The following is a 14999-nucleotide window of genomic DNA, read 5'->3' on the forward strand; positions in this document are numbered from 1 at the left end:
CTCCAAAATAAAAGAATCAAATGAGAAGTAAACAACCTTTCTGCTTATGTACCCTGTAGGAAGCCGGTAGAAAAGTCATTTTTATAGACAACATTAGTTTTCATAAGAGTTACAGAAGATGTTTTGTGGATTTTTCCCAACTGCAGACAGCTCAAATTAGGAGTGAGTGCAGGCTTTTGGAGGCCAGGTGTTTAACCTAACCTAATGGTCTGTGCTAGTCCTCAGGCAAATAAACAATAAACTTGTATTAAACAGTTGGATTAGTTGGGCACTGATTTTTTTTTTTTTTTCTTTTTTAATTTCCATTGTGACTCTGGCAGAATAATCTGTTTTTCATCTATCCATGGCTGAATGATTAAACTCTCATATTTTATATGGGTTTGGTATTTTTTGGCCTGTGTGCCTGTTAATCAGTGCATATGCAGGTGTTTTAAGTGAATTTTTCTTGGCATTGACAAATACAGTAGAAATAATGGAAGTTTGTGGGGTTTCTTTTTTGTGATGCTTAGTGAAAATATTTGACTTCTGTTTTGCTAATGCAGAGCTTATTTTGTTGGCAAATAATTGTTTGTAAAGAGTTAGGAGCAAAGCTGCCAAACGTTAGTATAATAGCCTCAGGAGCCACAATTAGCTGCAACCAAAGCAGGGTCCTTTCCAAAACCCGCTGACCCCCCCCTTTCCCCAGCGCCAGCTGGGAGCAAAACAGCATTTGGCATCTGCAAGTCAGAACTTTGTGGGTGTCAGAAGCTGGAGCAGGACGGAGGAGCCTGGGTGAGGTGTCTGATGGAGCTGTGCAGGGGAATCCGATCGTCACCGAGCTGCTGGGGGCTTGCTGGGAGCGGCGGGGCTGCGAGGGGCTGCGTCCCCCTCCCCAGCACCCCGACGGTCTCGCGTCCCGTGGTCACGGGCCGAATCCCTCGTGGGGGTCCACGTAGGAAAAGAAATCCTGCGAGCTCACGGAACGCCTGGAGTGAGGCGTCTGATCAAATAGTGATTTTTTTGTGCAGAGCTACAGTTGGCTCTTGCCTGAAGGATTTCCACATAAACTGAAAACATTTGCTGAATGACATAATAAGCTAATGATTGCTTAATTTTTGAATACATAGCTCAGTGTAGAGAGAGCAACAGCTGGTGTTTGTCAAATTAGGTTTTCTCCTTAAGATTTTTACTACTCATTTTCTTGTTTATTTAATGTATTCAGCCAAGATTGAGCTCTGAAAGTCTCCCCCCCAAGCTTGGTAGGCTTCAAGGTTGATATTACATAGTTGAAAATTCGCTGAAGCCTTGATTTGGGGGACTTCTGAGTTCCCACGGGAAACCACTGGAAGTTTCCTGCACTGTGTGGTTTCAGGATGAAGGATCCCAGTGTGTAAAACTTGTAAAACTGGGGTGTTTGTGTGCACAGTGCGGGAGAACAGCCGGGCGGGTGACAGCACCATCGGATGGTTAATAAAGCAAGTAGCAAAACCACTCTGATTTGAAATAAGATGACTTGTATTTAGGGAAATTCAGAATAAGGGCGGTCATGCATCATTATGAAGCTGTGGGAGCTGAAGAAAATGCCAGCCAATGTGTTCAAATATTTGACTTTTTTTATTGAGTTTTTTTCATCTAAATTTAATAACTCTGCACAGTTTCTGTATGACTCACTACTGTCTTGTCCCTCTAGGTTATAACGATATGTTCATGTGTATTGGGTTTTAATACCTAAAAATGCACCAACCACAAGCTAGGACTTTAAGAATAGTGATTAGGAAAGGGGCTTTGAAAATCCTTAGGAAATATATTTCATAATGTATTCAAAATCCAGCGTCTCACTAAGGGGGACATGCAAGCATGGCTGTGTGGGAAATGTTGCAAACTTTTACTCCGTCTTGCGTTGAAATTCGGGATGCTGGAAGCGTCCTCGCACGTAAATCCACCGGTTTCTATTTAAAAATAAAATCTGTTGTATCTCGCCCTTCCGCAGGTGGTTGCCAGAATAGCCTTAAACCAGTCGGCAGCAATCAGACCCTGGCGTTGGCCACCACGGCCGCCGCCGCGATGGTGTCGGTGGAGCCTGAAGCCCCCCAGGGGCCTTCGGCACCCAGCGTCCAGCCCTGCCACGTGCTGACCTTCTCCCCGATCAAAATTCCGGTCTTGGCTTCGCCTTTCCCAGGTAAGGCCGCTCCTGGTGGCACTGATGGGCAGCTTTTTGGGGTTACGTTGCCATAGAGAGTGGGAGTTTTGGTGTGCTGTGGTGAATATTCAGGGGATAGAAGCGGTGTTACTGTAATCTGGAATGAAAGTTATTTTTTTCCTGGCGCAGTTTAGAGGCGCTCTCTGAAACCACATGTTAAAAGTGAGCTCAGAACTCCACGCGCGTCCGCAGTGTTCGTGTCGCTCTGACGTTGGCAGGCAGCGCGTGAGCTGAGCTGCGGCTTCTGTAAGGAAACGTGGTCTCAGCGGCACCGAGTCCCTGCCCCAGACCCTCAGGTTGCAGTGTTGGCGGCTGAAAGGCGTCTGCTCGACAAACGATAAGATTTGTTTCAAACTTAGGTAGATTGTTTGGGTGTTTAGAATTATAAAATACGCTGGAAGAACGTAGCCTTGGTTTTGTTTGCTTTGTTTTTTCCCCGATAGTTTTAGATGTGGTTGCTTACTGGAAAAATTGCTACTTTCTTCGCGTGACTTTGTGTGACGACCCTCTGGGTATGGCAGCTGGGAAGTGCATCCCTGGCTCGCTGTGGAAGTCTGACCGATTTAAAGTCTTTAGGGTAATTTTTTGAACTATTTGTACTTTGAATGCTTAAGGCTATATTTAGAAATGTTATGTACCAATTGATTTAAAAATTCAAATTAGGGTGCATTTCCCATCTTTTTGGTACTTGAAGTGTAACACAGCGAGATTGAGTCTTGCAGAAAAGATGCAATTACGATTTTCGGTGTTCAGGTGAAATCTTCTGATGAGGAATGTAGCTCGGAAATTATTGTTCCTGTTGAGCAGCCGTTAGAACCACCCAGATGAACGCCTGCCAAGGGCGTACGGCAGTGGTTTTGTGTTTGGGGAGTCTGAAAAGCAAACTGGCCCGTGGGAAAAAAGGTCCAAATCTTTTGGACTTTGTCAAGAAAGGACGGCACTGGAACAAGAACAGAGAGCAGAGCTGGTCGCTGCTGTAGGGCAGGGAGCTGGTGGTGTGTCCCGTGGAGCGTTGTTTGACCCACAGCAACCATTTTGCCTGTTTGTAAGCGAGCATCTTAGAGGAGACTTCAGTGGGGGGGGAAAAATGATTCTTTATCTGTGCTGAAAAGCAGAATTACATGCCAGATGTGTCCTTCCCTGAATTGAGATGCTTGGGCGATCTGGGAAGGAGCAGTCGCAGGACTGGTGATTTACAGCTGCGGAGGTGAGCCCTGCGTGAAGTGTGTTAGACATGATCGAATGCCGGGAAGCTCTTACCCCTCCGATAACTGGCTCAGCCCTGCGATGATAAACATGTCGGGCCATGATAATTGTTCCTTTCCTTCCGAATGAGTGGATGATAGGCTATCAAATACCACGCTTTGAGTGCCTGAGCAATCATCCTATTATCAATCATTCACAGTAAACCACACACTTCTGGGTGTTTTCTCCTACAGAATATATAGTAGCTTTTTAGCAAAGAAAGCCTGAAAATGCCCAGTCCATGTGCAATAAACTTGAGATTCAGCTAACCGTTCTTCCCTGTTAATCACCATCTCTGGAGGGAAGGCCAGCGCCTTCGCAGAGGCTGACATAAAACACTGTTATGAAATTCATTTTATTGTGCTGGCGGAGGAGAGGACTCGAAGGCGTTGGGTTTAGATTATCTTTGTCAACCCCAGCGTGATGAACAGCTTCCCCAGCTGGTGCTGGGCCGGAGGGGAGGGGGGAAGGAGGGTTGGGGTGCCCGCGGGGCAGGGACCGCTCTGCGGCTGGGCTGGCACCCTCTGCCTGGGTGCGGGCACGAGCAGCCGTCCCTGCCTGATGAGAGAGGGGTGAGGGGTTCTGTAAGGGCTGACGAAGCAGCCAGGCTTGAGGGGAGAGCGGGGAGAAGCCCGTGCAGAAGCTTTAAACCCAGCAGGTGCTCCGCAGCCGCACCGAAACGCGGCGGGCGAGGTGCTGGAGCTGGGTTGGACTTCGCTTGCAGGGACAGACGGCCAGTTGGCCAAGGGCAGCTCTCCGCTGTCAAAACCAAATGTCTCCATTGCCACCGAAGTTAACGGCTGGGAAAGCATCAAGAAAGTGTCACCCAAAGCACAGGTAATCCCGAGCGTGCAGCGTGCTCTGTAACCCTGTCGGCCTCTCGGTTAAAAACATCCGTGCGCTGGCGTTTATTTAAGATGACTTATTGTTCTCAGAGAAACACATCTCGGAGAGAGCATCATCTGTGGGCCCTGGGGGCAACTGTGGTTTTTTTGATCCATGTGTGGCTTATGAAGTAACATGGTAATTAGTGAACTTTCCGTGTTCTCCTTGTCTAAAGTTTATGCAAGGCGATGTTCACATAATGGGAATGAACTTGGAAATGGAAGATTAAATTATTTCTGACTTAAAGCTACGTGTATATTGGTGCCCGTAAGGCTGAACATTGTGTGCTTATTTGTACACTGTTAATTGATTACACTGGAGATCGATATTATACCACTGCCTTGTGCAGAACTGTGTTTCTAATCACAGTGGTTTGTTCAATCAATAATCTTATAATTGAGTATTACCTTTGAAGGAGGCCTTTAATATGATTAGTTCTGCAGCCCTACAGCTCGGCCGTGTTACTTTCTGCCAGCCTGACTAGTACACTTGGTGGGTGAGTTAGTAAGAAATAGCCAGTTAGTGAAACGAGGCGGGCTGTTGGGGGTGAGGCAGCAGGCACTGGCCAGGCGAGGATCCAGACTCCGGTGTTTTTCCTGCCTTGGGAGATTTCTTGGAGCTTCCTTGAAGCAAATCACCAGATCCTATGGATGAGGGAGAACTGGAAGTATGCTGAATGTGGTGGTAGCTTTTACGAGTTCATTTTAATACAATTTATTTTACGTTTGTAAAAGAAAATCAGAAGCAGAGCTATGGTAGAGTACAGGATACGTGGGGAGTTTAAAACCTGTTGTGCCTTTTCCCTGTGGGGGATGCTGTGGAGGATCCCACTGGGTCTTTGGGCCTGGGGGAAGCAGACGACGGTGGGACGCGCTGGTCGAGAGAGGATGGCGCAGGTTTGCTGTGCCCTTGGCTCTGTGATGGGAGAAGCTTCTGTAAATCATGTTTGCTGTTTGCTTGTCACCACGCTGATCTTAGAAACGTTTAATGATGAAATAAATTGATGGGAAAGAAGAAACTTAAAATACTCTGTATTTAAGGTTAAGGCCCAAGAGAATCCTTTGGCCCAAGAGCCCACTGTAGCCACAGTCCCTCCTAGTATAGGGCATGGATTTTCTACTCTTAACGCTTCCGGACTTCACATTTAAACACTTAATATCTGTTAAAAATCAGAAACCCAATTGAATTTCGGTATGATGTGGTCATTTCAATAAATTAATGTTCCTAATCCTTATCTTGGTGCTAAGGGGGGTGAAATGGAATGCCAGCATCATTCTCGTTTGGGTTCATTTACTGCTCGTACGGTTGACAACAGTCGTTTCTGATCTATGAAAGCTGGTTTCTGCCGTGGCCCTGATTCGGAGCTGTGTGAATGTGTCGTGCAATTCGTGTGAGAGTGAAGCTGCTGTAACTTGCTGGAGCTGAGGAGTCTGAGCGATGTTGTAAGCAGGAAAGGCGGGAGCAGAGTTCTGTGTCTGTCCTTCCCCAGCCCTACCTGTACTTCAAATAATCTTGACTTCGATGAGTGTGCATGGAGAACATCTCTATTGAAGTTCCTTTTTTTTATTTTTATTTTTTTTTAATTTGGTAACAATTAAAGCAAATCTGTTTTTAATAACCACCTGAAAGGCAGGTGATTCCTCCCTGCCCTTCAAAAACCGCATCAGTGGTCGTGTTCCACACGGACTGGAGTGTGAGAAGGCCACCAAGCACCTCGTGTGCTGCCTCCAGCTCAGTCAGGTCTGCGGGGGCTTTGCTGATGACTTGAGTGGCTGTAGGGTCCCCTCTACAAATAAGGAGTAGGTGTTTGATAAGACTGAAGAATCTTGAGATCTTTGTATGTGGTGTTGCAGGAGGATAAAGCTAAAAGTGGAGCAAATGTGATGGGGAAAGCCAACGGTGCTGGAAACAGTGAGACTCCAGGGTATACAGAAAAATGTTGAAATAAAAAATTACATAAAACTGAGAAATGAAATAAAAATTAAAGTAGAATGTAAAGTCAAAAGTCTATTTGAAGTATGGCAGCCGATGGTGCTGGCTCCTCTGGCTGTGCCCCGAGGAGGTGTAAGGGGGGGGCTCCGGGGTCTGGGCTTCTGTTTCTGACAGCTGCAAGAAAGCGTTCTCCTTCTGCTCTCTTCTTTTCTAGACTGGTTTGGTTTGATTAGTCATTTCTCATTTGTTTTGTGTGTGTTTTGGGTTTTTTTTTTTAAAAAAAAAAAAAAGAAAAAAGGCAAAAGGTGTGGAATTACCTGGGTAAAATAGGAATTTTTGTTCTGGAGAGCAGCTTGATTAGTTTGTGTAGGAAAGCGATACTTGAGATTTTGGCAGATGAAAGCTGAAGCCCGTTAGACTTCATGTCCAGATTTTCTCTTCAGCTATTCCCATCTCAAAGCTACTGGTCTCAAACCATTCAAGACAAGTCCCTTGGCAATTGTTTTTGTGATACAGTTATCAGGTATTTGTATTGCCAGATCCATTATTATGTTTTCTGTCTGCCAGAATGTAGGGTTTTGTCTTAATTAATTTCAGAGTTTTCCAAGAAACTGAGCGTGCTGCATTGATGCCATTTTAGTTTACGAAAGTCCCTTTTTTCCCTAATAATTTTTAAACAAAGTTAAACATTTCAGTTTTCCTTTGCTGACAGGGCATTTGATGTGCTTGTTTTCTTTTGTGGAGGTTTCACTGGGTTTAACACGGTGTCTGTGGTCACTCCCGTATGGTGAGCTCTGCCTCTGACGTGCTAAAACACGGAGCAGCGGCTGCAGCCCCTCGGAGAACTCGCCTAGAGCAGTTTTCCTAGCTTCAGGCTGGTAAGAAGTAAGAACTATATGGTGTCTTCCATCCAGTATGTAGAGCAATGCCAGATAAAATGTTGATTTAGCCATCTTCTAATGATGAATATCCTGAATATTGAAACTAGACTTCCTTCTGAAAGGGGGTGAAGCTGTAATTATTAGAGGCTCCTGCAGTGATAAATTTAATTCTTTGTCACTACTTTCACTTTCTTTCAACCACTGTTGAGCCTCCGGCGGTTGGTTTTGAGGGAGGTCAGTGCTGTGGCCAGCCAGCGCTCGCTCTTGGAGAGAGGGATGCAACCCGAAATGCTCACACTGCCATTATCAACTGACAGCTTCTGGAGGATAAGATGGGGTTGTTTTACCTTACGTTTTGTCTGTGATGACTTGAGATAAGCCTCAGCCAAGCTGGAGATACGGTGTCATTCCTGTTGACTAAACAAATGTGAAAATGTTGGCGGCCGAGTCATTCATAAGCTCTTCACTGAAACATCCCCCTGTATCCAGTGTCGCCGTGTGGACGCTGTCTTTAATGGCTTGAATCGTTAGTGTCTGGTGGAAAAAAAATACCAAATTTTTAATACTAGCAAATACCCTTATTCCTGGGGAAAAAATCATCCTTAAGCAGAGGGAAGCCAGCTGGGTGAATCTGACATGTGGACTTGATAGGCGGCACCGTGATCTTTGGGGTGCAACTTCTGCTTTCGGGAAGTTTTGGATCCCAAAAGGTGTTGGGCTTTTTCTAGCTCGTTTGTTAATTGGGCCTTTTGCTCATCGTGATTTAAGTTAGATTGTTTGCAAGCGGCAAGTGTGTTATAAGCAATACTTCTTTAAAAAAATTCACGCTTCTTTGAATAAATCTGGTCTCCATCAGTGGAGATTAAGAGAGGGTGTAAAAGCTCCTAAGCAACGGCAGTGGGAAGAGACTCAAAGCGGGGTGGAGCCTGGAGGTCGCTGGTGATGCAGGGCTGGGCCCGGACCGTGGTCACGCCGGGAGCATCCCCCAGCCTGGGGAAGCATCGCTTGCTGTTCTGTTCTCCCTTGAAATGGGTTTTGGTCCGGTGGTCCATGCCGGGGACAGCTGTGTCTTGGGGCTTGTGCGTGGGAACGTTCCCTAGAATAAAACTCAAGTACCCGGGGATGGAGCCGTTCAGAAACGCCGTGCGGGGAGGAAGGGCTTCGCCCGGTATTTCTGTCCTTTCGGCTGAGCACGGTGTTTCCGTCCTTTCTGCTGTTTTCACGGCGCTGAGCTGGGATGGAGAGGGTTCCAGCAATGCTGTTGGAGCTCCGGTTTGGGTTATTCGTTCCTTTTTTCCTTTTTTTCTTCTTTTTTTCATCCACTGGTGGTCCTGCTCATACACGTGCCAGGCAAAATGTTCCCTTAAATATTTAATGTCAGCCTTGCTGTTAACTTAGTTTTGGTGCCAGATTTAACATAAAGAGTAAATAGGAGCTTGTGGAGATGCAGCTACTCACTGTGCTACATCTTCATGCTTATGTGCTCTGCTGATAAAGAGGAAACTCAATTTTCCAGCACTATCAAGCCAAGTCTTTGAAGAGGACTCTGTCTTAAACCAAAATGCAATAAACTTTGGGAATGTAAACAGTTATGTGGAGTAATTGAGGTGTGGGATATCTATTAGTCTCTAATACCACTTTTATGGCTACTGTATTAAGAAATGGGGTATTTATTTTCTTACCCTTGCATACGATTTCTTAATTATTCAAGTGAAAAAGGTAAGAGATGAGTCTGTGGTTATGGACTCTGTAAATTAGCAGTGAGTACAAATATTAAAAAAGGCACCATCTGCCATATAAACCATTTGCCACCTGTTCCCTTGCTTTCAGAATTATCTAATGGTTTAAATTTAATGTTTTAGCCTGCCACAGAACAGCTGGGAAGTGACTAAGTATTTTTCCTATCAGTACCTTAACGGCCAAGCAACATTACATGTTAAAACCAGCTCTTAGTGCCAGCGTTTTTCTACATGCGCTTTCATGTGTCTGTCAGCTTGCTTCATTAGCGAATTCTGCTGATACAAACCACATTTTCATAACAACAATTACTCAATTATTTTTATGGTGTTTTTTGGAATAAACAGCTTCTCTTCCTCAGCGAACGGAGGCGATGGCTCTTTCAGAGCGGTCACGGCACGTAGTGAGGGTTCAGCGCACGTCAGGGGGAAGGTTGTGTGACAGCAGAGTTACTCCTGTGAAACCCTGAGCTCAGCCTAACATCTCCCCAGTCTCTTGCTGCTGTCGTAGGCGCGATTGAGTGAGGGAGGCGAGATAAAATTTGTCTGTAAGAAATACTTTTTTCTGAGAAAAGGGATGTAAGGAATTAAGGAGTAAGGTTAGGCGTCTCTAGCACCTTCCAGCTACCTGGAGGTTTGTTCCGCTCGTCTCCTCCCAGCGCCCGGCTGGTGGGGCTGGGTGGTCCGGCGAGCTGCGAGGCTGAGGAAATTTGACCAACCTCTGCAGAAACTAGAAACGCTTTTCTTTCTTTTCTTGGCAAGGTTGATTAAAAAATGTAACCCGGCGAGTAAATACTTGGAGAGGTTGTGTGGTTCTGGGCATTCGGATCGTTTCTCCCCACTCTGCGGGTCTGGGTGTCCGCAGGGCTCCTCCCCAGGGGCTCATTCCCATCACTAAGGCAATTCACTCAGTGGTGATTTTTCCCTGTGTGATTGTTACTTAAGGTAGTCTGGCCATGATGTATGCTGGAATTCCCAGAGGTGAGCAAGAAGTAACGGTTTTGGAAAATCAGATGAGCCGTTCCAAATATTCCAACCAGAAATGTGATGCTCAGCCCCTCAGGAAGCTTTTCTTTCCCCTTGCTGGGTGTCCTGCCTGCCTCGCAGTAAACCAGGCTTGCCTTTGAATGCTGAGTCTTCTAACAAGCTTGTTGTAAATGATCTGCCCAGCTTTAATGCTGTGTAACGAAGCAAGCAAATGGATGTTTATAGTTATTAAAGTGATAACTTCCTGCTCGAGCTGATATTCAGCATAAAATTACTTTTCTGTTTCCTCTCTGTGTTGGCGCGTGCAAGGGAAGGCATGAATGTACAGCGGGCTCCTGAGCTAAAGTCATGCCAGAGATCGCGTTTAAATGAGCATCAATTTTCTCCTCCCGTTGGACAGTGAATCTCTGCTGGAAGCTGCAAGTGCTCAGCTGCCCAATTAAGACTCTAAGAAATGGGACGATCATTGCTAAGATGGTTCTTAGTGCTCGTGTGAAAAGTCAGGCGTTTCTTTGGGTTACCGGGGCAAACATGCTACATGAGGAGGAGAGGCAGAGTGGTATCAGGCAGAGCTTTTTGGTATTGCAAATTTTTCACCGTTGAAAAAGAAAATAAATCACGGAGCATTTATTGATGCAAAGACGTGGCTGGACTAAGCTGGCTTAATGGGTCATGATGCAGTTAGTCTGTACAAGTGGATGGTGATTTCCAAGGCATTGAGGTGGTATCTGTCTGAGCCTATCTTATCCATCTGCAGCAAAAGACATCCCTAATCTTCCTTTTCCTGGAATATCATTGGTAGGACTAACTAGAAGTAGAAGGCAAGATCTTCTGGTGGGATAAAAATACACTTGCAGAGGGAATGTACTGCTGTGGTACTTCATCTTATCTCTCGCAAGAATCCTACGGCCAAGCTGGTATCAGTTACAAATTAGTCCTGCTTCATTTACGCCGTGCTCTTGGGTAAACAGCTATTTTCTCTAGTGTGAACCAGAAGAAACGGCTTCAGTGTTGTGAATGTGATATCAAGATATTGACAATAGCAAAAACTTAATTAAATATTTTACGTAGTAGTTAGAAAAGACAAACAACCCAAATCCTTTCATTCGTGCCCATCTGTTTGCTTGGTAAATGTCATGAAAATCAGACTTAATTTACTATATGTTTAACTGCTTGTTAAAACAAGTAGTAGGTTTTTTCGTTCGAAAAATGCCAGTGCACTTCTGTAGAGAGAGTTTAAATCGGATTTCACGTGTTAGTAATAGCATTTACACTGTTAAAATACCTGCGGGGTGTTTTTTCCCCATTCAGGAGACAAACAAGTGGTGCAGACCCAGGCAGTTATTGCTGCTGGTACGGGGAAGATTAATACTAATAGAGCAGCTAGCAATTTTTGCCTGCGGGAAGCAAAGGCACTCCGAGGAACTTTGTCTGAATCGGTCACGTTTTGCTCGTTCCCAGCAAGACGGGCCGCCTGGGCTGTGGTGGGCCACGGTGCTGCAGCCCCCCTTGCCGCGGCGCGCGGGGAGTCAGCGAAAGGCACGCTATGTTCCGCTTTTCTTCCTCTTTTATGCTTCGCCGTTAATTGGCCAGCCTCAAAATATTGGTGATCTCCGTCTCGGGGGTTTTGAAACCCTGCCGCGGCGGGATGCGGGTGCCCCAGCTCTGTCGTGCTCCCAGCTGAGACGAGGGGCTGTAACGGGGGCAGGACGGGGGGGGTCTCTGCAGGCCTTACTCGCTGCGTTTCGGGCTGAATCCCGCCCCCCCTGTGGCGAACGGGACCACTGGGGATCCCTAGGGGAAAGGTCTCCTTTTCCGTACAGCTCCCGAGATGCTGACGTGCCCACCTGTGTTCCTGAAGCGGGGTCCCTGGGCTGGGGGCGCTTCCGTGTGTCGGGTGTGTCTCACAGCCTTGCTCAAACGTTTCATTTCAAATCCGTTCAGCTCCTCCTCATTAGCTACAAGACACACAATTTTCCCCCCTGGAAGACTTTTCAATAAGGGATTCTCCTGCTTCATGTTTTTGCTGTTGCAGGCTCAGATTTAGTTGAGCTTTCTGTAGCTTAAAGCAGAGCCTTGGTGAAACAGAATATATTGTAAGGGGAGCAGAAGTCTTGGAGGAAAAAACCAGATTGCCTGAAATGAAGAAATAGGTCTTGCAAGGATAACGGGATGGTTTCAAGAGGAGAGTCCTTAGATTGCCCCCCTCCAGGGGAAGATGAACAGACACAAATTACTGTTTGCGGTCGTGAGTTTTAAATCAGAGCTGGAGGAACACATCGTTCGGGTGGCTGCTGCTGTTGTTTCCTTAAATATATTTGTGCAATTAAACCATTAGGAACTTTGCAGGCATTGCCAAGGCTTAATACAGTTACGCTGTAATGTTGCTGCAATGCAAAATAATTCAAGGTACGATGAGGCAAAGCCAGCTTTTCTGAAGGGCTTATTGGTGCCCGCCAGAAATATTGGGGAGATTTTGAGAGCAGCACGAAGGAGCAAATTTAGCTAAGGTCCATGTAAAATACGGAAAGATCCAACAGGAGTGATGCTACTTTGTGTAGATTTCTCTTGTACTAGAGAAAATTTGAAGTATGTTATCGGTGAGAAGAGAAATGCATGGGTTTAATTATTATTTCAGCAAAGTTTATTCTATTTTTCAGGGTTTTTTTGGAAGGGGGGGGCTTATTTTGATATTGTAAAATGAAGCTGTAGTGTGGGTTTCAACCAACATGGTCTCGATGTTTGACCTGAGTTTGTGGTACTGAATCAGCTCTGTACGTTGTGTAAACTCAGTGCAAACCCAGTGTCTGACGGAGGAAGAAATTCTGTGGTCTCGGTGAGTTGATCTCTTGTAGGATTTGCATCTACAGAATCTTGTACCTCCTGGTGGAAAATTCTCAGTGTGATGTGTTGGACAGGGAAATGATTTCACAGCATTCCCTGAAATAGAGTGTGTTCTCGGAAGGCTGATGGTTTGTTAATTTTCTCCTGAACAGTTTGTCTAATGTAATTGCGCCCTGAGTAAACCCCGTGCCACAAAAGCGTCCTTCAGATAATTTAAGAATGCCTTTACATTTAGTCTTGGAAATGAAAAATAATACAGAAATAACTGTCTGGAGGTAAGGCAACCCAAATGTACATATAAATTTCAGGGAGCCGTAGCAGTCACGTGCTCTTGCCCACGAGGAGCCCAGAGCAGGTGGGGGGTGCGCAAGGGCGGACCACCTCGGGGTGGTTCCCTGCCAGCCCTTCTGCTGGTGGCTCTGGTCCCCCAGCCCCAGGGACAGGCGGGTGGCCGGTGTGCCCCGAGGGAGCACGCGGGGGATGGCAGCGGTTCCTGTCGTTATTGTCATTTACCCAGTAAAACAACTGCGCTCGCTCAGCATCTGAGGTGGTGGGAAACACGTTGCTAGCCGTTATCGTGGTACCCTTAACCAGTTACGGTTCGGAGTCAGTGGACGTTTTCTGGTTGACCTCGTGTGCTTCTCAATCAGGCCCCGCTATGTGAGTGCAAATACATTTAACGAGGTCAAATGAATCTTAGTTCATTGGCCGGAATATAAATAAGGAAAATTAATTAAATTCTACAATTTTAAGTGTGCTGTAGTTGCTTCCCTGGAGTAGCTAAATAGAATTTCATTGATCTAATCGCAAATTTAGCTCAGTTTGCCGCACGCAAAGCAGACGGTGATGTTTCTGCAACCGAGGCAGGAGGTGGGGCAGCCCTGGGGGGCCGGTGCTGGCACTGCGCTGCCCCTCGCCCTGCGCAGGAGGCGAACGCGGGGTTTGGGTGAAGGACTGGCTCTGAACCGCGAACCCCAGCGCCGTGTGGAGGCGGCTCCGGCTGCAGCCGCGCCTGAACCTGCAGCTGTGACGTAAGGCGAAGGCGGGTGATGTCACCTCACGAAAATCTGGAGTGAGACGCGGGGATGAGAACTGTTCAGCTGAAGGTTTGCCAAAGGAGCCGGGCGGTTTGGTTTGGGGAGCTGGCAGCGAGTAGCCCAAAGCAGAGAGTCCGTCTGTCTTGGGTTTGTTTTGCAGGGTGGATAACGCGGCAGAGAAAAGTCTGAGGGTTCCAGGGAAGAGAAACCCTCCTGCCAGGCCCCGTACCGTGCCGACTGCCCACCGTGATTCCAAGAAACAGTTACTTTTTTAAAACTCAGCTCAGATGCATCGTAAAAATTGTGCAAGAATTGAAAAAAGAGAGAATCTCATTTCTAGTTTCTACTTTATTGGTTTCAAAATTTCAAACCTAATTCATAACTCAAATCCTCCTAGAAATAAGTATTTGAAGACTTTACTCCAAAATACAAAGGATTAGCTGAGGCAGAAATAATTACTCTGATACGACGGAGGGGAAGTGGAAGTTCCAAATGTTTGATACCGCATAATTTAGCGTATTCTCTCAGAATTACATGCTATTAAATGAAAAGATTGAAATTTTATGCTGCAGTTGGTTTTCGTAAGGCTGGAGATGGGTCATAAAGGGTTTGCAAATGGGACCATATTAAAGAGCAGCAAGAAGCATGACGGGAGGTGAAAGGTGTGGGGTGATCGTCCTCGTCCCCGGCGTGGGCAGGCGCCTCCCAGCCCCGCGGCTCCCGTGGCTGCAGGGTGGGTGGGTGCAGCCCTCCTCCGTGTTCGCTGGTGCGTCTCAGCGCACCTTCTGCTCGGGGAACCGCCGCGCTTGCAGCCTCGGAGACTCTCTTACCTGCCAAATGAGCTGAGCTGCACTCGGCATAAATCACAGCTCTTGGGTTTGGGGACCTACATCCTGATTTTCCAGTTTTATGTGATGGATCGCATGAATAATTCAGAAGGAGCCTTTCATCCGATACCGACTGTCACATTCCCGGGTTCGGGAGGTCGCCTTGCGTGGGGAGGTCACCCGGGTTGGTGCTACTGCACTGAGAAACTTGCTGAAAATCCAATATTAACTTTCCTTTCTGTTCGAGGGGACTGCATTAGGCTCTGTAACGCAGCGGGAGCCAGTGGTGCCTAAAGCGATCTCGGTGGAGTTTGACACGTGTCCCCAGAAACGCACACGAAGCACTGCTAGACAAACACGGCGGCGCAAATGCCGCTCCTCGGAGCCATCAGTTACATCTCATTTGTGTTTAACTGAAGAGTGAAATAGCAGCGCTGTGGTCGTGC

General features: G+C 46.6%; 1 protein-coding gene across 1 annotated transcript in view; it reads left to right on the plus strand.

Annotated features, from left to right (window-relative positions):
• Positions 1-14999, plus strand: part of TCERG1L (transcription elongation regulator 1 like) — a 91454-nt gene that overhangs the window by 13359 nt on the left and 63096 nt on the right. Inside the window, exon 4 of the mRNA XM_086467084.1 lies at positions 1970-2158. Within this exon, the coding sequence (XP_086323210.1) occupies positions 1970-2158 (189 nt within the window). The remainder of the gene's footprint in view (positions 1-1969; positions 2159-14999) is intronic.

This window comes from Leptosomus discolor, chromosome 6 (genome assembly GCF_034619465.1).
Source record: "Leptosomus discolor isolate bLepDis1 chromosome 6, bLepDis1.hap2, whole genome shotgun sequence".
NCBI classification, from domain to species: Eukaryota; Metazoa; Chordata; class Aves; order Leptosomiformes; family Leptosomidae; genus Leptosomus; species Leptosomus discolor.